The sequence below is a fragment of the Oculina patagonica genome, chromosome 4, assembly GCF_052425735.1.
Source record: "Oculina patagonica isolate OP01 chromosome 4, crgOcupat, whole genome shotgun sequence".
Lineage (NCBI taxonomy): Eukaryota > Metazoa > Cnidaria > Anthozoa > Scleractinia > Oculinidae > Oculina > Oculina patagonica.
Genome location: NC_135761.1, coordinates 28,855,967 through 28,880,654, shown reverse-complemented (window position 1 = coordinate 28,880,654; position 24,688 = coordinate 28,855,967). Strand labels below are relative to the sequence as shown.

General features: G+C 39.0%; 3 protein-coding genes across 5 annotated transcripts in view; 2 read left to right on the top strand and 1 right to left on the bottom strand.

Annotated features, from left to right (window-relative positions):
* LOC144650119 (nose resistant to fluoxetine protein 6-like) overlaps positions 1-24,180 on the top strand; it is a 38,549-nt gene extending 14,369 nt beyond the window's left edge. For all 3 annotated transcript variants that reach the window (XM_078509777.1, XM_078509776.1, XM_078509778.1), the window contains 8 exons: positions 18,391-18,483; positions 18,904-19,078; positions 19,631-19,710; positions 20,276-20,404; positions 20,818-20,944; positions 21,837-22,044; positions 22,530-22,672; positions 23,055-24,180. In XM_078509777.1, the coding sequence (XP_078365903.1) occupies positions 18,391-18,483; positions 18,904-19,078; positions 19,631-19,710; positions 20,276-20,404; positions 20,818-20,944; positions 21,837-22,044; positions 22,530-22,672; positions 23,055-23,171 (1,072 nt within the window). In that variant the 3' untranslated portion in view covers positions 23,172-24,180. The remainder of the gene's footprint in view (positions 1-18,390; positions 18,484-18,903; positions 19,079-19,630; positions 19,711-20,275; positions 20,405-20,817; positions 20,945-21,836; positions 22,045-22,529; positions 22,673-23,054) is intronic.
* LOC144650118 (O-acyltransferase like protein-like) lies at positions 186-14,251 on the top strand. The gene is made up of 15 exons (XM_078509775.1): positions 186-685; positions 2,335-2,480; positions 3,957-4,041; positions 4,756-4,900; positions 5,533-5,819; positions 6,572-6,742; positions 7,286-7,379; positions 9,687-9,779; positions 10,233-10,407; positions 10,808-10,887; positions 11,221-11,349; positions 11,761-11,887; positions 12,359-12,566; positions 13,008-13,150; positions 13,532-14,251. Exons 1-15 carry the CDS (start codon positions 346-348, stop codon positions 13,646-13,648), a joined length of 2,340 nt encoding a protein of 779 aa, XP_078365901.1. The 5' UTR covers positions 186-345; the 3' UTR covers positions 13,649-14,251.
* On the bottom strand, positions 15,003-16,259 carry LOC144652097 (melatonin receptor type 1A-like). The gene has a single exon (XM_078512128.1). It carries the CDS (start codon positions 16,257-16,259, stop codon positions 15,417-15,419), a length of 843 nt encoding a protein of 280 aa, XP_078368254.1. The 3' UTR covers positions 15,003-15,416.
* Positions 24,181-24,688: the final 508 nt, after the last annotated feature.

The window sequence follows — 24,688 nt, the reverse complement described above, 5'->3', positions numbered from 1 at the left end:
ATTAAGAATGTTGTGACAAGAGACACAAGAGCAGAAAGGGTTCTAGCAGGGTGGAGCATTGCTCACACAGAAGTGTGCTGAAAAAGTCTTGTGTTATTATATAAAACAAATAGATTTCATTTTGCCGTGCGTCTGTTCAGTAATAGATCACAGAAGACGTCAAAATATGGTATGAACATCAGTGACCCACTCGGCTAGCGCCTCGTGGGCCACTTCTCTGTTCATACCACATTTTGACGTCATCTGTGATCTATTACTGAACAGACGCACGGCAAAATGAAATCTATTTGTTAAGTTGATGACATCATCCCCGGGATCATCCCAGCTTGCGTTGCGTGAGTTTGCATGCAAGGAGAATACAGACGTTGCGTGACTTTCCTGACATCCAATACTCGAATGATGTCATCAACAGTCATAAACGTCAATCTCGTGATTTGTGAGCAAAGTGGAGTTTTGGATTCAAAGATGGCTGCTTGTACGCTAAGATTTGCAATATTTGCAGTTTTCCTGTTGTTTTGTTCATTTCCAACATCCTCAACTGCATCTTCTGGATTACTTTCCCAAAATTACGGTCAGTTCGCGCCTTTTCCATTTCCGAAGCTTCCAAATATTTCTTTCGCGAACGTCGGCAAGAAATGCAAAGACACTGTGGAAAAGCTGAGTACAAGTAAACTTCTGTATCCTTGTGAGTATAAAATTGTTTGTATTTTTATGTGCATGACCTTTGTTGTTGTTTTGGGGTTATTCGTGCATAAACTGAATACAAAATAAAATGAGAGTCCCATGAGAGGCCCAAGCTTCATGATTTTTATGCGGCTCGCAGAATAACCGGTCAAGGTCTGGCAAACACTAAATGACCGGCGTGCAGTCCGAAGGCTATTTTTTTAAATTTAATATTGTAAATCAAAAGGCTATCCAAACTTCGTTTTGAGAAAGTTTTATATCGCGTGTCACAGCTCATGACTTTGTATTACTATATTTCTATGCCCAGCGGAAGCGAAGGGTTGGATTTGAGGTATATCGATCGTGCTCAAGGGACATATATATCACAAGGGCTTAGCGAGGGGGGGGGGGAGGGGGGCTCCTAGGGTGCTCGTGACCCCCCCCCCCCCTTTGTGACATAATTGTTTTAGTCAACATTATACAAACCTTAAATTACGAAAAATCGTAGAAATTATCGTAGTTTTCATCAAGGCCTCATATACATTTTTGTCTTGATGAAATTTAGCAAAAATTACGAAAATCATGATTTTTGTAAAAATCATCATTTTTGTAAATGTTGTTGTTTTGGCCAAGACCTCACAGACTTTTTGGTCTTGATAAATTTTACGAAAATTACAAACCTTTGTAAATTTCGTAATTTTTGTTATTTTCACAGATTTGGTGACACCATAGCAAAAAATTGTAATTTTGTAAATTTTGTAGTTGCATTCAATCCTGGATGCACCTTTTGGCCGCGCGCCACTATGACAAAAGGTACGTCACGTCACCTTTGTGACGTCTACTTGTTTGATGAATTTTCAAGATGGCTGAGAGTGCGACATTGCGGAAGCAAAAAATGACAGAAAAATTTTTTTGGACAAATTTTAACTATCAATCCTTTATCTAAGCATATCAACGAAAGAAAAAAGCCAATAAAAGATTTCATGTCATAAACACTTTAAATGATTTCTTTAGGAGTTAAGATGTTTTCAGCAGATTTCTTTCGGGGGTACTGGAGGGTCTGAACCTCCCTTCCTGTACTGTTAACTCCTCTTCCCGCCTCTTTCTGCTATTTCTATATTTGAAAAATATTACATAACTACTCTTCTTGCCTCCCTCTCCTCTTTCTGCTATTTCTATATTTGGAAAATATTACATTATGTTGCACAATTTTTCTCAGTTTCCCCTGCTTCTGGCCTATCTTCTCCTGGGCTCCTGCCCCCTGTCCCCCTCCGCTTTGAGGTTTAAGAATGGAAGACGCCTCTCATCGACATGGGGTGTGGATTTTAAATGCAACAGCCAAATATGTAACACATATTGTTGTTCTAGTCAATATGTTTGATTTGTATACCACAAAATGTCCCAAAAGTGAAAGGTGACCAACAAATACAGTGTAGGTTGTTGCAAAACTTTGCCACCTCCTGATACACACATCAAAAACTCGTAATAAAAATAAAATTGATTTATCTTTAATGTGATCAATTCATTTACAATCTACTCATGCATTGTCAAGCATCACGCATCACAATGGGACTGAAATTCATCGATACAATTAATTAATCATGATTATAACCTCTGATTAATTATTGTATCACAGGATCAGCAGTTATAATTGTTTGTTGAAATCTTCAGATCTTGATGCTATTGGTAAACCTCAAAGTGGACTTTTTCTGGGAAATGTTGGTTGGTTAGGATCATACAGTGAATGCACTAAAACTATTGTTGATGCTCATTATTGCTTGGCTTATGTCACAGTGCCGACTTTTAATGTGACTGAGGTGAGTAGTTTGCAGTCTCTACTTGCTTTCCATTGCAACTTCAAATGTTCCTCATTGCACTGAGTTGCCAGTCTGATAAGTGCTGTTATATAATGCTGTCATGTGAGTAATATTTCTACCTTGGAGATCAAAGACTTCCGATGATCCACAAATGATGCAAATATGGGAATCAGAAACAGCCCTGCACTTTTGTAGTCGGAGTCCCAGTTCCACTTTCCTTTTTAAGTCATACATTTTGTGGCAATTTGGCAATAAGCATGTGCAAAATTAATGGGAGGCATAGTGGCCTTAAATGGTTAGAGCACTGCTGCTTTGGGTTGAGCTGTCCACGCTCAAGCCCTCGCTGGGGTCATTGTGTTGTGTTCTTAGACAAGACACTTTACTCTCACAGTGCCTCACTCCACCCAGGTGTACCGGGTGTAATGGGTACCGGCAAATTCAATGCTGAGGGGGATAATCATGTAATGGACTAGCATCCCATTGATGGGAAGTTAAAATACACAATAAATATATATTGACCACATAAAACTGTTTTGTTTTGCGAGACATTTTAGGAATGACCCCCTCATCAGTCCCAAAGTTCAAACTAAAACCGTTGAGTGATAATCAAACATTCCCTGTCGCTGAACACTTTAACCTCCTGGACCACAACAAAATCAGTGATATGCGAGTGTCTGTGGTGAGCCAGGTTGACGGCAACACAGTAAGAAGACAGTGTGAGGAAAGACAGCTGATTTTCAAACTCGGAACACTTGCCCCCAGGGGCTTGAACATGGACTTTAATTAATTTAATTTAATTTCTTTCACGTGCTCGACCTTTATATGGCATCTACGCCATATGACGTGCACAGAAAGTAATCTTTGATTATCGCTCAACATATGGTCTTGTATATGGTTTATAACCCCCGACCGGTTAGTTCTCAGTGGTAGAGCGCCGGACTGTTGTGCGAGAGGACTCGTGTTCGACTCCCAGACCGGACCAACACTCAGGGTCTTAAAATAACTGAGGAGAATGTGCTGCCTTTGTAATTACATCTGCAAATGATTAGACATTCTAGTTTTCTCGGATAAGGACGATAAACTGTAGGCCCCGTCTCCTGCATCTTCAGTGTTATAATTAGCAGGGGACGTTAAAGAACCCACACACTCATCGCAAAGAGTAGGGCATGAAGTTCCCGGTGTTGTGGTCTGCTCTATTCCATGAGTTGGTGGTGGGGTGAGATCATACACATGGACGGATAGCGGCTGCCATAGGCGCCTTATATGCTGATGTCCGATCTCATCCCTTAATTCTGTAAATTGTAAAATAGTTACTGAAAAGCCCTGTGGGGAGCTGACTATTAAAGTTTACATTACATTACGTACATCACATTACATTACATAATTTACATTACAAGGTTTATTACTCATTTCTTTTGTGGAGAGAAAGAAATGCTAGGTCTTTTGATAGGCTTCATTTTTACCTTATATTTTCAGAAATTACCTATTCGTTGGGGAATCTGTGCACCTAAACAATGCAGTGAGGAGGATGTAACTAAAGCTTTGGAAGATATCTTTACAGGTACTGTATGTGTAGCTGTTGTCAAAGGCATGGTAGCCTAACAGTTAGCTACTGGACTGTAGATCCCTGGGTGTGGTCATTGTGTTTTGTACTTTGGCAAAACACCTTGATCTCACCATGGGCGAATTTAGTGGGGGGCTGAGGGGGCAGCTACCCCCCCCCCCCCCCCCCCACCTTTCCTTGGATTTGTTTTAAAAATTTCAACCAACTACCTTTTGGGAGTTTGTTGTGGGTATCGGGCAAGGTTTATTTAAATCACAAACCGTTATTAGGAAAAATATCTTTTGGTGTATATTGGTGTGTGCTCTCTGGCACCACTTCTATTAAAATGAAAATCAGAGTTAGCATGCGGGTATTACTACTATATGCTTGATGTTAGTGGGGTGTAGAACCAATCCAGTTTGCAAGTGCACTCTGACACAATATTGATAAAGATCACCATATTCAACAGAGATAATAAAACTTACCTAACTATGTACAGGAAACTTAACCAGGGTGTTTTCTTGTTAAACTTTTATCAAGGCAATAATCCTTATATTGTGCGACATATGGTACATGACAGGCCCTTAAGCATTGGACTAGTTTTATTAATTTTTATAAAATATGAATGAGACCAAAGACTCATTGAAAAGATGTAAAAAACATAAACAGTGGTTTGCAGAAAGATGCTATCAGCTCTCTGGGTCTAACCTGTTGCATTTGTAACTTGACCAGGATTTAATAAAGAATATAATATAACATTGGCAAAGCTCAGCCCGCAGCCAGCCACTGGATTTGCACCACCTGAAGGTGAAAGTGACACTAAACCTGTTTTTTGTAGCAAGAAACCAGAATACACAACAGGGGTGATAATCACTTTGTAAGTACACATACATTTCCTAAATTAATACATGTATGTTACTATGTTATTTTCTTAATTATACACAAACATTTTCTTTTATGTATTGCAGAGGACTGCATGACTTATGTACTAGCTTTTATATGACTTGGATTAAAAACAATTATTGCTTTATTTATTCAAATGCTGAATGTTGTTTCTTCTGTTTATGCAATTGATGGTGTATGTATAATATGCAAACCAACGAGCCATGTGAGCCATCGATCAAACCAGAAATCCTTAATCCCAATGTCAAGGCTTACAGAAAGCTACTAAAACTATAAACTGCAGGCTAACCAGTGAGAGTACATGTTAGTGCTATTTAGGCCAACTGGAATGGCCCACATGACTCACGAGCCTGTCTTGGCAATGCATGCCAAGAATCCTTTATCCCAACATAAAGGCTAACTGCCAGATGTAATAGAAATGTTGTTTTTTATCATAATTTTTAGTTTGAAATGTATCACAGAGGAGGATGATCGAGGAGGAGGAGGAGCGTTTTGGAATAGGGACACTAAATTGAATCATTGTGATAGTTTGTTACAGTATTTAAATGTGAAGCATAACACCATTGCAAGTTACCTCTTAACATCTAATATTATTATATCTCACAGGGCTTTATGTGGTTTGATCCTGTTTTTGAGCCTTGTTGGGACAATCACCGACATTGCTGTTAACTTCATAAAACCACACTCCCCACCAGTCAACAAAAGTGAAGGCTTTATGCCAATCAGAGATGTTTCCATGGCAACAGATAGTGATCAGGCTCCTCCTGGTCAAAATCCTTTTTCAAAAAGTGATCCTGACAGTGACAGGACAAATCTTCTTCACCCCTCCCCTAGGGTGAATTTTAGTACAAGTTCAACTTCATTAAGCTTTCGTCAGGAACCAGCTAAACCAAGTAAGTTTGTCAGATGTGTGATGTTCTTGTATTGTAATATGTAAAATTGACCCATCTGACTAGAAGTTTCATAAATAGGTCGGAGGAATGTCAGGAAAATAAGCACTGTGTTTGCTTCTTGCCTTAATTGAAAAAAAAAAGCATCAGTCAAATGGGGGATCCATACATGTTGTGTTTTACCTGTAACTTTTTTGAGGGAGACAAACAAGTTTTGCAATCTTAATGAAAGTCCCCTAATTTAAATGAAATAGTCAGGAGGAAGGTGTTGCCAGGCGGTTAATAGTGTGCTCAGGTTTATTGAAGATCTTGCCCCAAAGCATGCTCAGAGCAACAATCCTGCTGGGATCTTGCATAGATTCTGGCCTTTACGAACCCACTCATTGCGGTATTACTGGTATGCTCCGAATCTTGATGGGAAAAATTTATCTTGTTAGGAACCAATATCTTGGTGATATTAATGGCAGGAATCACGGCATGAACTTATCAGCAAGCTTCATTGTACAGTCATCTGATCACATTTCAAATGAACATGCATTGTTTATCTGATTGAGGACAGTACATAATTGAAAACACATATACATGGTAGACAAGTTCACATTTAATACTACTGATAGTCACCAAAACACAAGGCGAGAACTGGACTTTTAGGGGTTGTCAGACTTGACACGTTAATAAAATTTACATGAGACACAACAAAATAAAAATGCCAGCTATGAAAATACTAATTTTGCTGTGTTTATGTTTTGTCACAGATGTGGTGGTACGATTCTTTTTGTGTTTTTCATTAATTCAAAACACAAGCCGTATTATGGATACAAATGTTCCTCCCAGTGCCATCACTTCCATCAATGGTATGAGAGTGCTAAGCATGTGGTGGGTCATTCTGGGGCATGTGTATTCTATTCAACTGCTAACACCTATCAGTAAGTATCCAATTTTCCTCATGGACTAATGTTACTGTCACCAACTATCACCAGGGCGGACATAACAAATCACACCACACTTCATCATTTTCATCACCACACCTGTTCTTCGTCCTCCTGTTATCATCTCTTCAACCACATGTCCTCCCCATCAGTGTGCCCCATTATTTCTTCATCACAACTTCTATCCTTGTCATTTATGGCCACTGCACCCCCCCCTATTTTACATTAGTGCATCAAGCTTGAAGCTAACAAACGGCAGAGGTTCATGCTTGATGGACTAAGAAAAAGGCGCTGCTCATTGTCTCCTTCATCCCTTTTATTAATGAAGAGAAATTATGTGACTAGGTTGGGAATAAAAAAATGTGTTCTGTGAAAAAAGCCATTAAATTTTTGACAATTAAAGACAATATGATCTTACTTAATCGCTTCTTTACTTTGTATGCAGGTAATTTTCTTTAGTTGCTCGTAATGATTGTTGGCTTCTTACTTACATTACAAATGGCTGACAATACAGGAAATTCTTTTTTTACTTTGTTTTAGGTAATTTGCTGTTAGTCTTTAACATCATTCATCGCTTCACATTTCAAACTGTTGGCAATGCAACCTTTTCAGTTGACAGTTTCTTTTTCCTAAGGTAAGTGCTGTGCTATTTCTCGCACTAACGCCTTATTTAAAGTTTTTTACAATTCAAGCATAAATGATATTTTAAGGTGAATACATGCCGTTACCCATCAATTTAAGTATGAGTTAGATAATAACGTGCAAGACCTTCTAGATCAGCAGTTGATAATCTCAAAGTTTCCCATAAGATAATAAGGATGAATAAAAACATGGTCAGTCAGTCACTAATAATGTCAAGGAGAGAAACAGCCAGGGGGCCGCAGCTACTTTAACACTCACATCATCAGTTGGAACCATATCTTTTTGCTAGAGTGGGGTACATGCTACAGGATTAGCTGAGGAGGCCAGGCATACACCTTTACAAAGGCGTTAATCTTTGGGAACTCCTGCCACATGCTGCAGGTCCAATCTCTGTTCTCGCATTCAGCTCAAAAGGCGAGATCGTGTGCATGAGCAAACTCAGAATTTCCTGTGCAGGGAACTAAAGATACACCCGCCTGGCTGAGTCTGACCATTTGGTGATATCTCTCCAGAGGTTGGTGATGGCAGTGTGGGTAGGGGAGAGCAGGGCTTGTATTATTTAGGATGTTGTGACGAGAGACAAAAGAGCAGAAAGGGTTCTAGCAGGGTGGAACTTATATACCTGCCAACTTTATCTGGGACAAAGGCGTGAGATTTTTATCCTGAGAGTGCCAGGATTTCCGAAAACGATACCGAAAACAATGTCCGAAGTTTTCTGAAGACGTCCGAAGTATTACGAAGACGTTCCGAACATATTCCGACCCAGTGCGTGCACTTGCTTTGCTAAACACAAACTCGTTCCCAATGCTTTCTTTTTGTCAAAACTCTGAGATTTCGGGGAAGTTATCATCATTCACTCATTTTACATGGAGTTTTCGTTTCTCACATTGGTTTGAGTTTACATTTTTTTGAAAGTGTGCCGTGTGTGCTTTTAAAAACTCACATATTTTGACTAGGCGTGTGAAATTGGCTCGTAAGGGTGAGTTGGCGTGAGATCGAAGTTTTCAACTCGTAGGCGAGAGACTCAAGGCGTTAGAGTTGTCAGGCATAAACTTGATGCTGGTGCCTATGTCCAGCGCCTGCCAGTTTGCTGACGTAGCACTTGGTGGTGAATCTGATGACGGTTGACCCAAAGTATTTGGCTAGCAGATCCTTGATCTTGCTGAGGGCATGGAAGACATTAAGCACCTTGTGGATGGAGTTGTGCTGTACAATGCCATTGGCCTTAGCTTAGTCAAGCCACACCACATTTAGTTCCTTTTTCACATTCTTGATGGTCTTGAAGTAGGTCGGCATCCAAATCATTTGGGCATGTTGAAGACGCCCTGGGGAGCCTGGGATGGCTGCCTTCTAGACCGAAAGCCAATCAGCCCACTGGACTCGAGACAATTGGTTGGCCCACGGGAAATTACCCCAGAAAAGATCTTGCCCTGTGAGATTTAGATGTGAGGTGAGGCAGAAGACCCAGTGCCTATCTAGTTCTGTTCTTTTAGGATCTAGATTCTGTGTACCATGAGGTCTTCCTTTAAGACCCTTAGGGGTAGCACAGTCAGCTTTCCGAGAATTAGCTGTTCTGGACAGTTTGAAAGTGAACCCATTCATCCCGGGGACGCTCTTGGCACAGGCTTTCCAGACAAAGTCACAGATCACATAACTTGAAGAGTTTAGTCTGACGACACCAGTAGAGCAGATCTGTGTAAGCCTTACACTGGTCCACCTCCAACTCCCCCATTACGCCATTCTTGCATTGGATGAACAAGGTGTGATGGTTCCTGTAGAAGGCCTTCTTTGCTTTCTGTTTCTTCTCCTATTGCTTTCTATGGTTTACAGCACATGACAAAGCTAGCGGCTCCCTGAGGCCACCCGGCAGGCTTTGCAGGCTTTTTGTTCTGAGGGGCAGATTTCAGGGCTTGTTGGTATGTTCTGACTTCATCGTTCTGCACTTGTCAACTGTTTGGTCGTCTGAAGCGCTCTAGGCATGTCTCATAGACCACACCGCCATAACACAGAAGACTAACTTCATAACTTCATAAGATAGAGCTAAAAAGTATATGATTCCATAAATCCTGTTGTAATATAGATACTTCACTTAAATTGGTGTCATTTACACATTACGGTTTTTAATTACTGCCAGGATTAACCATAATAACAGAATGATAAAATTTCTTCCCTTGCCATGTCTTTGTTAATTTTTCTAGCTACCTTACCTTAGGAAACCTGCCATTATCACAATTTCTAAGTGTGCTGTGACGTTAATATTCTTGCTTGTAACTTCTTTTTCTTTTTGTGTCCTTCACAGTGGTCTTTTAGTTGCTTATTTGTCCTTTCGTCATATGGAGAAGAAAAACGGACAGCTTCCACTCTTCAGTTACTATTTTCATCGTTTTTGGAGGTAAGTTCTACTCATTCGTGTTGTTTTTTACTACGACAATGGAACTTTCTTCATCTTCCATCAACAAGAGTGGTGGCTTGGCGTTCAATGATTATAAATAAATTTAAAGCAATTGGTGCTGAAAAATGGAGAAATTATTGGTGACGTAATTTTTTTTTTAAATGTATGTTTAATGTCTCCGGGTGTCTGTTATCCGTTTCTATGGACTGACGGCTTGCAATACGTAACACCTGGTCAGAATTGGTTACTGTGGCAACATCATACATAGTAAGCTGTACCCTATCTTTTCCATTTGAGATTGGACATTAAAAACTCACCAAGGTTTCCCCAAGCTTTGCTCTTATGCGCTTTGAGGCAAGGATGATATCTTCAGAAATGTATCAGTGCATTTTATCTTAATTGGTGACTATAAACTATAAAACTAAGCAATAACCTTGCTTGACCTTTCCACAGGTTAACTCCAGCCTATATGTTTTGTTTACTGTTTTCTGATAAACTGATGGCATTTCTTGGTGAGGGTCCCATGTGGTATGGAATAGGAATGCAATCAGGCACACCTTGTGACAAGTACTGGTGGACTAATCTGTTATACATCAACAATTTTTATCCTACCTCCATGAATAGCACGGTGAGATTTATTTAAACGTGGATAGAGTTCAAATTGTTTCCTGTAATTTTTATTATGAGATTTTTTTCCTGAGGCTGTACTTTTAGTTTTGACTAAACATCATGACTATTCTTACATGTACACAGTATCAAGTAGGGCTTAAACACTGGCTAATAATTTACCTTTCCAAGTTTGCTGCAGCAGTTAATTTGCTTTTATTAATTTCAAGTTGATAATCGACTTCATATTTGTTGCTGGGGCATTATTTGGTCATACCAGAAGCTGAAACTACAAAAAGTGTTGTTAGAAATTCTCGGTGATGATAAAAGCCAACTACAAAATAAGTACATGGAAAAACAGAGGGCATCAGTTGTTACTGTCATTGGTATTTGTTTATCTGACTTAATTTGTTTCTCTGCAGTGTTTTATGTGGGGCTGGTACCTTGCTAATGACATGCAGTTCTACATCATCGCTCCAGCCATTCTCTTCACAGCATACAGGTATGGTGCTGATTACGTGAATTCCATAATTGTAACACAATTGTAACGATATCCAGTATAGAATAAGGCGGCCATTCTGTGCCTCGAATGTCAAAAGTTTAAAAAGACTAACCCAACACATTCAGTTCGGCTTCCAAGTATCTCATTTCATATTTTTTGCATGTCAAATGTTTTAATAAGGCGCTTTGTATTCGTCTACTATTGATGATCATTTTATAATATGAATGTTTCTCTGGCATTCTAAGTACCAGACATGGTTTTGTTTTTATACTTACTGTTTTTTAATATTATATTGACTTAATTCCAAGTGGTGTTGGGTTTTTTGGTTTCTAGGTTCCGCTTGCGAGGACTGCTTATAATTACTGGTTTGTTAGCAAGTATCAGTTTTATCACCACAGCTGTCCTTATCGCTCATTATGACCTCGCTATTGTTCAGCTCGGTGCTGCAGCCCAAGCTAATGGGTAAGAATCTTTCTTTATTTGCCATATTTGTCCGGCCATTGTCAATATTCCATCCTGCGCTATCTCCTATACACACGTCATATTACCGTCATGCAGAAATCGTCAAGCTAGACGTTTTCAACTGTACGCAAATATTCAATCACAAATGTGCAGTTCTCCCTTAATTAGCTTTTGCAATTTGTTTGTTTATGTACGATTTCTTCCTTGAAATTATACAGCTAACCAAAGCAGTTCCTGGTTGGTTGCATGAAAGCAATTTCCATTCGGCGAAGCATTCAAGATATTTTACTAGAAAATATCGGCCAAACTTTCTTTAATTAGACTGTGCGCCTTTTAAGACCCCCTTTAACTATTAAAGTCCATACTTAAAATAAAAAAAACACTCATAAAATGATTATTATTTTGTTGCAGGGCTGCTGGTGTTGATTCTCAGTCTCTCACTTATGAAAAGCCTTATTGTCGTATTGCACCGTATCTTGTTGGTATGGTGTTGGGCTACATACTTCTTCATGGGAAGGACTGGAGGCTACCCACCAAGGTAACACCATCTTCCGTGTCCTTCTTTCTGATAAAAATAATCTCTGATGTACAAATATAGAAAGTTCTAGTTACAAATGTTGCGAGTTGGAAGCTTTGATCAGTCAGTAAACATACGTGTACGTGTAGCTTATTTATTTTTCACTGAGAATGTTGAAATGAACTAATGCAATCAACTAGCTGACTGCTTGCGAATGTTACCTGTGCGTGGGTACACGATGGCCCTTTCATTTAAGAATCAACTGTCAAGGAAGCATTCCATTGGCATAAAACCAACAAGTTTTTTAAACAGTGTTAATATGTTTTTGCTAACACAAAAATAGGCGCCCATCCCTATTAACGTCATAAGCTATCTCTATTAAGGTCCCAAAACTAGACTAGCGCCTGGAACTAGCGCGTAGGGTGCAAAATTTATTGTATTGAAATTCACTCGTGAGTCATGCTGATTTGTTTACTGTTTTCCTCTTGTAAGGTTCAAACGTACTTATTCAACATGGTTGGTTGGTGTGTTGCTATTATTCTTGCCGTGTCCACATTGTATGGTGAATATAAAGTTCTCAGAACAGATGATCCTCAGCCCTTCTCCCGAGCAGAGAACATCACATACGGGACTTTCTCCCGTTTTGCGTGGAGCTTAGCACTAGCCTGGGTGATTTTTGCTTGTCATCGCGGGCTCGGAGGTAAGCGTAGCAGTTGTTACCAAGCAGTGTTTACTTAAAGTGGATGGTGCTATTGTGCCTTGATGGATTGATACTACCACCTTATATCAGTTAATACTATAATTGTGGTAGCAGACAATTTTCCAAACATCGATGAACAAATTAAGATCGTTTTCTTGACGCAACAGGTTACCATAGAAACAGGTATTTCTATGGGCAACTAGTTAAGATACACTTTTTGCTACGTTCAACTGAATAATTCGCCGGTCGGGGTTCTGAGCCACCTTGAATTTTCTAAGATTTAAGGTGGCTCTGACGGGAATAAAGAAGACTTATAATCTTCACTTTCAGCTGTGTTAATTCTAAGAGGTAACTTTGAAAAAATACGTGGCACTCGAAGTGACGATTTCGTTTGACTTTGTAATCGGAAATATTGACTTTTTATTGCTTTCTATTTTGAAGGTTTGGTAAACAAGATTCTATCAGCTCGTTTCTGGATTCCATTAAGCCGGCTGACATACTGTGCCTATCTGGTTCATCCTATTGTTATAATAACACTATTTGGATCGTTCGAAACTGTCCGGGCCTACTCTGATGTCCACATTGTGAGTACTATATTATTTTGTCTTTAGAACTGCTCACATTTCTGTGTTCAAAAGCGGACACCTTTCAGACCAGACAGTGTTCGTTTAAGAGAAATGTCTGCTAATGTTTATCCATAACTGGGCAGACGCACACTAACCATGAACCAATTCTTATATCATTTACAAAACGTTTCTACGATTTCTTATGCTACAATTATTTTTCACAAAGGTCTGAGTATTTGCCAAAACCTAAAGTTACGAACGACTCTCGCTAATTGGTTGCGATTTTCGCGATATTTTGTGCCATTGCCATTTAAGTGATGTCTGCACCATTGCATTATTTGTTACTTCTTGTACCAGAGTCAAGTTTATTTTTCATCCTTGTGTTTTCTATCTTTGCAGGCTTTCTGTTTTGTGGGCGTGGTCGTCATTTCATATGCAGCAGCCTTCATTGTGTCTGTGTGTGTGGAATACCCCATGATGCAACTGGAGAAGCTCATGTTTAAAACTGATCGTTGAGGTCATAGAAGTCTCAACTTGACTCTACTCGCTTCATAAAAAGTTTGATGTCATCATTGTAAATCAGTGTGCCTTTTATTTGTTGTATTTGTAGAAGTGGAAGAAGACCTTTATAGGCGTCTAACGTAAAGATTACTTAAGTAAAGGAAGGGCTTATGACACCTAATTGTAAAGCCTTCCTAAAAGCGGCACCAGCCGCTCATAGACACGGGTGTAAACTAGAGATGAAAGTCTTTTACTAGTAGTAACTTGTACCATAGATTGTTAGATTATAGATTTTTTAGGTATCAATATCTCTGTATCTACATTTTTGAAAAAGGTCATTATTGCTTACCATTGCATTATTTATGTTATTCTTTTTAAATGCGGAGCTGAAGTTAGTTTACTAGAATTTGCTTAAAGATTTGTTGATAGTTAAGGTAAATTCTCTGTGTAAAACACAATTGTATGTCGTGTAGTGAACGCCGTAAAACGCAACTTTTTATGTGTCTATATCAAGTCATATACTACATTCAATAGGAAAATAATTGGGTTTATTGTCAGCTATTACAATTAGCATATACAGATTGTAGTAATTCTGCAATAAATGGTGAACTCAACGTGCCCATCATATAGTGTTGACAGTCAAAACAATTTTTTTCCTATTAAATTACAAATATTCTCAGCTTCCATCTTGAGGGTGTTTTGATCATACCGAGACACCACAATTGGAAGTTAGAATAAAAAATGCATTCTTAACTTGCTCGGCTAGAACTTGGTTAAAACCTCATCCGCTTCTAAAGTGATCCAGTTCTTCCTTCTGCTGTCCGTAATGTTACCAACATTAAACCTTGTAAAGAAGTTGATAAACCTTGTATAGAAGTTATCTAATCTTTAATAAACGAGCAACATCGTTTTATCAGGTTTTAATCAAGAGACTAGACACTCCAAAAACAAGCGTACCCTGTAGAGTTCATAGCCTTTTGTGAAAGTTAGAAATTAGTGTCGAATTAGTGTGAATATTAAGTATTCTTTCTTAAACGGAGGACATAGCGTCCTCTTTCTGAAAATTTCGAGAAACTAAAGACTGCAAAAGAAGAAAAGAACATATCAGAAAGTGTCCTAAATCTCCCCCGGCGGTTGCTAAAGTAATCGTTGAAAATTTTCAATTTTAACATAAATACAAAAGGTCCTTTTAGGCATAAAATATATACATATGTGATTGGTTGACTGTCAAAGATTGATTGATTGATTGACATCTATTCTTGTTATTTTTAAACAATAAATACGAAAACTGTAAAGAGGCGTTCAGTGTTCTCTATTGTTTTCTAAGATTATGAGAAGTTTATGAAACAAGGTGAAAATCTTAAAAGCCGTAATAGACTTTCTTTATTTCAGTTTTAATATTTTTGTATACTTTTTTCGTGTTATTGTAGCCATCAGATATTCACTTGCGCTTGTTTTCCAAGAGGTGATGTAGTTCTGTTAATTATGATTTTCTAAATTATTTAGAATAAACAAATTGCTGACAAGAGAGACATATGCATAACTTTGTGGAGGGGTCGTGGTTGTTGAATGTTCGTCACCTAATCCTCCTCGTCCCATGCGAGACATGAAGAATTCAATGCTCTGAAGGTCGATGGTGCAAACTTTGGTCTCTGCCCTCTCTGTATACCCGTGTATCAATTGGTACTAGTCCGAAAATGCTAGGAAGGGAGAAAACCTGCTATGGACTAGCGTCACATCGTGCAAAGCAAACCGTGCTTGTAAAAAGATCGTGTGTTTATTTTCATGAACTATTCTGTTCGTGCACATTTGTTACGGCAGTTTTCGATCTTTCCATGTGTAAATCGGTTCTCGTTCGCTCGGGTGCTTTTGAAATCCGCTCGGGTGCTTTCGACATCGTTGTTATATCCCCAACACGGCCCAGCCGACTGAATCCGAATAACCGCAAGTAGGCTTTCCGATAGGAAGGATTCATAACGCCATAAATTATAGGATTAATGGCGGAGCTAGAAATACCAAATATGGTGTACATGTAATAGGTCCCGCGGGTCAGAGCCCATTCCGACCCGAGGAATGCATCAACAATGTCAATAACTAACACAGGTGTCCAACACAGGATAAAACCGACCACAGTCGCGAATAAAATCTTGGTGACCTTAATATCTTCTAACGAGATTGCCGTTTTTCTTGTATTCCCTGTTCGAAGATTGTTCGCAACTGCTCTTTCGTGGGCTTTCAATGCTTTAAAGACATTCAGATAGCACACGACAAGAATCACCATGGAGATACCAATGAAACCATAGAATGGAACAACCAGCAATGTGAATTTTGACTCCATGAAGCAAAAGAATTTTCCGGGTTGGAATACATAGTCTTTACCAGCCGCTGTGTAAGTCAAAGGCGTTATCAAGGCCGCGATCCAGCCAGACACCACAATCAGTTTGGCGTTCTTCGGAGTATATATGGTTCTGTACTTGGAGGTTTTTACGATGTGAAAATATCTGAAACAAATTTCAAACGCCATCAATAGTTTGTTGTTTATGATATGTTTGTCTTGTCTCATCACGTTAGAAGTATTTAAAACGCGCATTAAAACAAGGAAAAACACAAACGAATCATTATACATTTCCGTCCTTATCGGCAGATATTATGTTACATTAACAAGGAGTTAACAGGAAATGTTCAGTTCGTGTTTCGATGGAGTTATGTTCGGGGTGTAGAAAAATGGGTATATGTTGGTGTTGCGAAAACTATTTTTGGTAACTGAGCTATAAATGTTTAGAACTACAGACAACATGGTTTCTAGTAAATAATAAAGATGGTAAATTTTAAGCTCGGTAATAAATAATAAAGATAAGATGTTCTACATGACAATGCGAGCATGGGACAAAGAAAAATTCTGAGTCCCCGACGGGAATCGAACCCATGGCCTCCCAGATACCGGTTGGGCGCTCTAACCAACTGAGCTACGAGAGACTCGTTGTGAGCTGGGCCATTTTACTAGGTTGATATGTGACACGCGTCCTGCATACTGCTAGGATCAGCAATGTCGAATTCATCAAGTTTTGTAGTAAATAATAAAGATGGTAAATTTTAAGCTCGGTAATAAATAATAAAGATAAGATGTTCTACATGACACGAGCATGGGACAAGGAAAAATTCTGAGTCCCCGACGACATTGCTTGGAACTTGATGCTGGTTAAATTGTTGCTGTCTGATCAGTACACGAGCAGCTGTTGACTGCAGCTGCAATGACTTTGAGTACTTGGTGTGTCTCCAGGTATGCTATTCAAAGAGAGGGCTTGTAGGCAGCCAGTACATGTTCAATGGTTGCCCAAATGGTGCTTCAGCATATCGTTCTGCTACCACTGTTATTGCTAGGTGTTTCTCTTCCTCAAGGGAATGCAGTTCTTCGATCACCATTTTTGGGACACCTCTCATCATCGTGCCTATGTCCAACGCCTTCCAGTTTGCTGGCGTAGCACTTGGTGATGATTCTGATGAAGGGCGACCCAAAGTACTTGACTAGCAGATCCTTGACGTTACTTGGGGCGTGGAAGAAGTTAAGCACCTTGTGGATGAGGTTGTGCTGTACAGAGCCATACGAATTGACGAGAGTAGAGCCACACCGCATTAAGTTCCTTCTTCCCATTCTTGATGGTCTTGATTGATATCGATATCCAGATCATTTAAGCATGCTGAAGACACCCTAGGTCGCCTGCTGTCTGGACAGAAGGTCAATGAACGCATTGGACACGAGGAAATTGGTTGGCCCATGGGAAATTACCCCAGAAAAGATATTGCCCTAGAGATTTAGATGGGACAGAAGCTCCCAATGCCTTCCGAGTTCTGTTCTTTCAGGTTCAAGATTCTGTCAGCTATGCGCCACTCCTGCAGTATGAGGTCTTCCTTTTAGGCTCTTAGAAGCAGCACAGTCAGCTTGCCGAGAATCAGCTGTCTTGGAAAGTGAGCCCATTCATCCAGGGGACACTCTTGGCACAGGCGTTCTAGACGAAGTCACACATCTCTTTGACTAGGGGGTGTACTAGTCAAAGACGACACCAGTAGAGCATGGCCGCGGGATGTCAGCCATTTCTAGTAGCGGGATGTATCACTGAGCGGAATCTTCCACAGGTGCACCTCCAATTCTCCCAAGGACGCTACACTTACCGTCGATGAACAAGGACTTGGAAAAAGTGTAAGGGCTCCTGTAGAAGGCCTGGTTTGCTTTCTGTTTCCTCTTCCACTGCTTTCTATGGTGATAGCTAGCATCTCCCTGAGGTCATCTGACAGGCTGTTACAGGCTTTTCGTTCTGATGGGCAGATCTCAGGGCTTGTTGGTGTGCTCTAAGTTCATCGTTCTGCACTCCCTTTAGTTTGGCCGTCTCTCCACATGTGGTCTAGGCTTTATTAAGTTCCCCCGAAGCGCTCTATGCATATCTCATAGACCACCTCGTAATTAACACAACGTCAAAACACAGGACTAACTTCATAACTTCATGAGACAAAGGTAAAAAATATACTTCCATAAGTCTTGTTGTAATATTGATACTTTACATAAATTGGTGTCATTTACTCATTAGGGTTGTTAATCCTTGTCAGTGATTAATAACTGATTGATAACATTTCTTCCCTTGTCACGTCTTTGTTAATTTTTCTAGCTACCTTAGGAAACCTGCCATTATCACAATGTTAAAGTGTGCTGTGACGTTAATATTCTTACTTGTAACTTCTTTTTCTTTTTGTGTCCTTGGCAGTGGTCTTTTAGTTGCGTATTTATCCCTTCGTCATATGGAGAAGAAAAACGGACAGTTGCCACTCTTCAGTTACTATTTTCATCGTTTTTGGAGGTAGGTTTTACTCTTTCCTGTTGTTTTTACCTTAAAAATGGAACTTTCTTCATCCCTTATCTACAAAAATGGTGACTACAATATGACAATCGGTTGTGCATGTACATAACCGATTGGTGCTGAAAAATGAAAAATTAACTGGTGGCAAATTAAAAAATGTTAAAAGTTACGTTTAATATCGTCGCAGGTTTGTAACAGCAGATATAATACAAAAAATATACCTTACTTCTAACTATACCCCATTTTCCAGTTGAGATTGGATGTACCCTTTTCCTAAAAACTCACAATTTCCTTCAAGTTTTGCTCTTATGAATCCGCTAGCTTTGAGGAAACGATGATATCTGCAGACAAGTAGCAGTGCATTTTATCGTAATTGCTGAATCTGAATTTGAGCAATAATCTTGCTTGATCAATCATTAGGTTAACTCCAGCCTACATGTTTTGTCTACTGTTTTCCGATAAACTGACGCCATTTCTTGGCGAGGGTCCCATGTGGTATGGAATAGGAATGCAATCAGGCACACCTTGCAACAAGTACTGGTGGACTAATCTGCTGTACATCAACAATTTTTATCCTACCTCCATGAATAGCACGGTGAGATGTATTAAAATGTGGATAAAGTTAAAATTGTTTCCTGTAAAGTATTTGATTTTTATGACAAGATTTGTTTTCCTGAGGCTGTACTTTTAAATTTGGCGAAACATGATGACTATTTTTACAAGTATTTTGTTATTTTCATCTTGTTCCTGTGAAGGGCTTAAACACTGGCTAAAAATTTACTTTCCCAAGTTTGCTACGACGGTTAATATGCCTTTATCAACTACAAAAAAAAACCAATTCATCGTTTTCACTAAAAAAAAAAAAAAAAAAAAAAAAAAAAAAAAAAAAAAAATTTTTAAAAAAAGGAAAGACCAACCCCTCCCCTTAACACGAGGGGAAGGTGATAATCGACTTCATATTTGTTACTGGGGCATTTTTTTGCTAATATCAGAAGCAAAAACTACAAAACGTGCTGTTGGAAATTTACTTTAAAGCAAACCACAAAACAAGTACATGGTGAAACAGGGGATTAGTTGTTACTGGCCTTGGTGTTTGTTTATATATTTCAATAAAAGGTGTTGGTTGACTTGATTTGTTTCTCTGCAGTGTTTTATGTGGGGCTGGTACCTAGCTAATGACATGCAGTTCTACATCATCACTCCTGCCATTCTGTTCACAGCATACAGGTATGGTGCTGATAACGTGATTCCCAGAATTGTAACACAATTGTAACTATTTTTTTTATTAAAACCCCCCCCCCGTTTTTTTTAAAATGGGCCCCGGGGAGGGGGCGTTTTTTATAAGGGTGGATATTTTATAAAAAAAAAATTTATAAAAAAAAGTTTTTTAAAAATATTTTTTATAAAAAAATATTTTTCCCACATACCATAAACAAAATACACCTCAAAAAAAAACCTAAAAAGCTTACTTACCACTCTACCTTGAAGACCCGGCGTTTATTCGGGGCCCGGCGTTTAATCGAGAAAATACGGTATGTCGAATAAAAATAAGGCAGCATTTCAGTGACATTGCAATCAATTGTAAAGTTAGAGCCTCGAATGTCAAAGTTTAGAAAGACTCTAACACAACACATTTAGTTCGGCTGTCAGAAATATTATTTCATATTTTTGCAGTCAAATGTTTGAAAAAGTCGTTCTGGCGGTCTTTATAATAAACATGTTTTTTTTTACTTGCTGTTTTTTTAATGTAATATTGACTTTTCTTCAAGTGTTGTTGGTTTTTTTGTTTGAGGTTCCGATTGCGAGGTCTGCTTGCAATTACCGGTGTTTTAGCAAGTATCAGTTTTATTACCACAGCTGTCCTAATCGCTCATTATAACATCGCTATTGTTCAGCTCGGTGCTGCAGCTCAAGCTAATGGGTAAGAATCTTTCTTTACTTGCCTTATTTGTCCTATTGTCAATATTCCATCCTTCACTATCTTCTATACACATGGCATATTACAGTCATGCAAAAATCGTCAAGCTAGACATTTTCAACTGTACGCAAATATTCAATCACAAATGTGCAGTTCTCCCTTAATTAGCTTTTATGCAATTTGTTTGTTTATGTACGATTTCTTCCTTGAAATTAAACAGCTCACCAAAGCAGTTCCTGGTTGGTTGCATGAAGGCAATTTCCATTCGGCGAAGCATTTAAGACATTTTAGTAGAAAAAATATAGGCAAAACTTTCTTGAATTAGACTGTGCGCCTTTTAAGACCCCCTTTTGACTATAAATTCCATACTTAAAATAGAAAAAAACACTCATAAAATGATTGTTATTTGGTTGCAGGGCTGCTGGTGTTGATTCTCAGTCTCTCACTTATGAAAAGCCTTATTGTCGTATTGCACCGTATCTTGTTGGTATGGTGTTGGGCTACATACTTCTTCATGGGAAGGACTGGAGGCTACCCACCAAGGTAACACCATCTTCCGTGTCCTTCTTTCTGATAAAAATAATCTTTGATGGCCAAATATGGAAAGTTCGTGTTACAAATGTTGCGAGTTGGAAGCTTTGATCAGTCAGTAAACATACGTGTACGTACCGCTTATTTATTTCTTACTGCGAATGTTGAAATGAACGAACGAAATCAACTACAGTCAACGCTCTCGTAAGCGGACACCCTCGGGACGCGAAAAAAGTGTCCGTAACTGGAGCTGGCCGCTTACAAGAATGGTTCTCGTAAGCGTCCACTAGCGGTGTAGGGGATAGATGGCCGCTTACGGGAGCTTGCCCAGCTAACAATAACTGGACGGACGTGGATGATGACAAAACAAACGCTGAAATATGGTACTGTAATTACTGTAAAATCATTGTGACGAACGGCGATGTGGAATTGACTGATAAAAACAAGATATAGAGGTTTTTTTATAGGATTTTCTTTTGGCTGTCCGCTTATCGGAGCTTAAAAACAAAGAAATAGTCTAAGTCGTAATCTGTGAAAGTGTCCGCGGCCGCTTAAGGGAATGTCCGCTTACGAGAATGTAAAAATACAGACTTTGTATGGGAGTTAAAACGGGGTTTCAAACAAGGCGGCCGTAAGTAGAGCTGTCCGCTTACGAGAGTGTCCGTTAAGAGAGCTTCGACTGTAGCTAACAGTTAACGAATTTTACTTGTTAAGAATGAACTGTCACGGTAGCATTCTTTTGGCATAAAACCAACAAGTTATTTTACTAGTGTTATAACGTCATAAGCTGTCTTCTATTAAGGTCCCAAATTAGACTAGCGTCCAGGATGCAAAAAAAATTCATTACGGTAATGATATTCACTCGTTGGTCACGTTGATTTGTTGACTGTTTTTCTCTTATAAGGTTCTCACGTACTTATTCAACATGGCTGGTTGGTGTTTTGCTATCATTCTCGCCGTGTCCACGTTGTACGGTGAATATAAAGTTCTCAGAACAGATGATCCTCAGCTCTTCTCCCGCGCAGAGAACATCACATACGGGACTTTCTCACGCTTTGCGTGGAGCTTGGCACTAGCCTGGGTGATTTTCGCTTGTCATCGCGGGCTCGGAGGTGAGTGTAGCAGTTTGTTGTTAGCAGTTTAGTTTACGTTGACTGGTGACAGTTTACCATTTTATATCAGTTAACACTATAATTATGGTAGCAAATAAATGTCCAGACATTGGTGAACAAATTGAGAACGTTTTCAGTTACAAACACCCTTGACATTCGCTTTTACTGCTAACAACTCAAAAACGAGCTGGGTGAGGGGAGGGGGACGCTGTACACAGGCCAGGTGATCCCTACTTGTTATTATTGAATAATGAAAAACTAATAAAGATACAGCTTTTTGCAAATTTTACAAAACTCTCCGAAGGGGGTTCCGAGCCACCTTGAGTTTTCGAAGATTTAAGGGGGCTCTGCAGGAATAAAGAAGACTTATAATCATCAGCTGTGTAAATTCTCGGAGGTAACGTTGAAAAAATGCGTGGCACTCGAACTGACGCTCTGACTTTGTTATTGCAAATATTGACTTTTTATTGCTTTCTGTTTTGAAGGTTTGGTAAACAAGATTCTGTCTGCTCGTTTCTGGATTCCATTAAGCCGGCTGACATACTGTGCTTATCTTGTTCATCCCATTGTTATAATAACACTATTTGGATCGTTCGAAACTGTCCGGGCCTACTCTGATGTCCACATTGTGAGTACTATATTATTTTGTCTTTAGAACTGCTCACATTCTGTGTACAAAAGCGGACACATCACCAGAAAAAGTGTTCGTTTAGGAGAAATGTTTGCTTAAGTCTATCCATAACTGGAAAGACGCACGCTAACCACAAAACCAATTCTTTCTTTATTTAAAAAAAAAATTATACGATTTTTTTTTGCTACAGTTATTTTTTTCACGAAAGCTGTGATCTGCGAAGTTGCTAAAACCTAAAGTAACGAACGACTCTCGCTACTCTCGATAGTTTTTGCTATTTACATTCAGGTACCGTATGTACTATTGCATTATTTGTTACATTCTTGTTCTGTTATCGGTGTCAAGTTTATTTTTCTCTTTATATTTTCTTTCTTCGCAGGCTTTCTGTTTTGTGGGCGTGGTCGTCATTTCATATGCAGCAGCCTTCATTGTGTCTGTCTGCGTGGAATTCCCCATGATGCAACTGGAGAAGCTTATGTTTAAAACTGATCGTTGACGTCAAAGAAGTCTCCATTTGACTGTACTCGTTTCATAAAAAGTTTGATGTCATCATTGTTAATCAGTGTGCCTTTTATTTGTCGTATTTGTCGAAGAGGAAGAAGACCTTTACAGGTGTCTAAAGTAAAGAGTATTCAACTAAAGGGAGGGCTTATGACACCTTATTGTTAAGCTTTATAAAAAGTGGCACTAGCGGCTTATAAACACAGGTGTAAACGGGCGATAAAATTTTTTTACTAGTAGATAACGCAACTTGCACCATAGATTGTCAGATTATAGCTTTTTAGGTATCTTTATCTTTGTATCTACATTTTTGAAAAAGGTAATTATTGCTTATCATTAAATTTTTAATGTTATTCTTTTTAAATGCAGAGCTGAAGTTAGTTTACTAAAATTTGCTTGACGATTTGTTGATAGTTAAGGCAAATTCTTTGTGTAAAACACAATTTTATGTCGTGTGGTGAACGCCGAAAAACCTATCTTTTTGTGTCTATATCAAGTAATATCAGAAAACCATAAGGGTTGAAACGTGTAACGCGCGTGCACAGCGTTTGAATATTCATTTCGCTAAGTACCATATTTAGAAACACGAAGAATTTGTACGCGAATGCTTTTCATAGCACAACTAAAGTAATGCGCGCGTTCTGATTGGTTAATTTAGCGTCTACTATTTGCCCATGGGTGCACGCTGACGTATGCTTCAACCTGAGCGCGCGCGCTGATCTGTTGCGACATGGCACAAGAAAGTGCTTCTACTTCCCGAGTTTTTACTTGTTTTCTTGATTTTCCTGTGAATTTGAAAAGCTAAACATAAGAAAACCATTTCTCTATAATGCTGTAAGACTTTGAGGTATAATGCAAGTTTGAAATCAAATACAAATGTAAATAGCCTAATTAATTGTAAATATTTTAAACTTTAAATACTTTAATTTACACGACCCCACAAGCTGTAAGCTTTTATCCATATCGTATTTTTAAATAAAGGCAACTACATAAATAATTCAAAACTTTGTTTTGTTTGTTTTTTTTTCTTTTAGGTTTTCGTTAGCGTTTACGCGAGCACTACACGCAATTGTTCAAATAAACGCGCGCGCTTTTACCTCAAAGAAACTTTAATAAATCTCCTAAAAGTTGTGCTATAAAACAAATGGTAAACGTCACAGCGTACACTATTGAGTTACAGATGCACTTGCGAGGTTTGCTAAGCACTCAAGAAGCTTGAGTCACCCTCGGCTATCGCCTCGGGCGACTCTTACGCATCTTTCGTGCTTAGCAACCTCCCGCGTGCATCTGTAACCTAATAGTGCACGCTCTGACGTTTACCATTTGTTAAATACACGTAACGACACACGCAACATAAGTTTTGGTTTTACGATAAGTTGCTAGACTGTTTTTCTAGTCTGTTTTTCTCTCGAAATTTAGTAAGGGAGTGCGAGGCTAGGGGGGGGGGGGGGGTTTAAGACGCGCGAGGAAGGATTGGGGCGAGACGAAGAGTGCGTAAACAATCTAATGCTG

Excerpts from the sequence above, each read along its gene's own strand:
- LOC144650118 (XM_078509775.1), top strand. The coding sequence starts at position 346 with ATGCAAGGAGAATACAGACGTTGCGTGACTTTCCTGACATCCAATACT. Across the intron at positions 686-2,334 it reads AAGTAAACTTCTGTATCCTT|ATCTTGATGCTATTGGTAAA; the intron begins GTGAGTATAAAA and ends TGAAATCTTCAG. Across the intron at positions 11,888-12,358 it reads ACTGGAGGCTACCCACCAAG|GTTCAAACGTACTTATTCAA; the intron begins GTAACACCATCT and ends TCCTCTTGTAAG.
- LOC144652097 (XM_078512128.1), bottom strand. The coding sequence starts at position 16,259 with ATGTATAATGATTCGTTTGTGTTTTTCCTTGTTTTAATGCGCGTTTTA.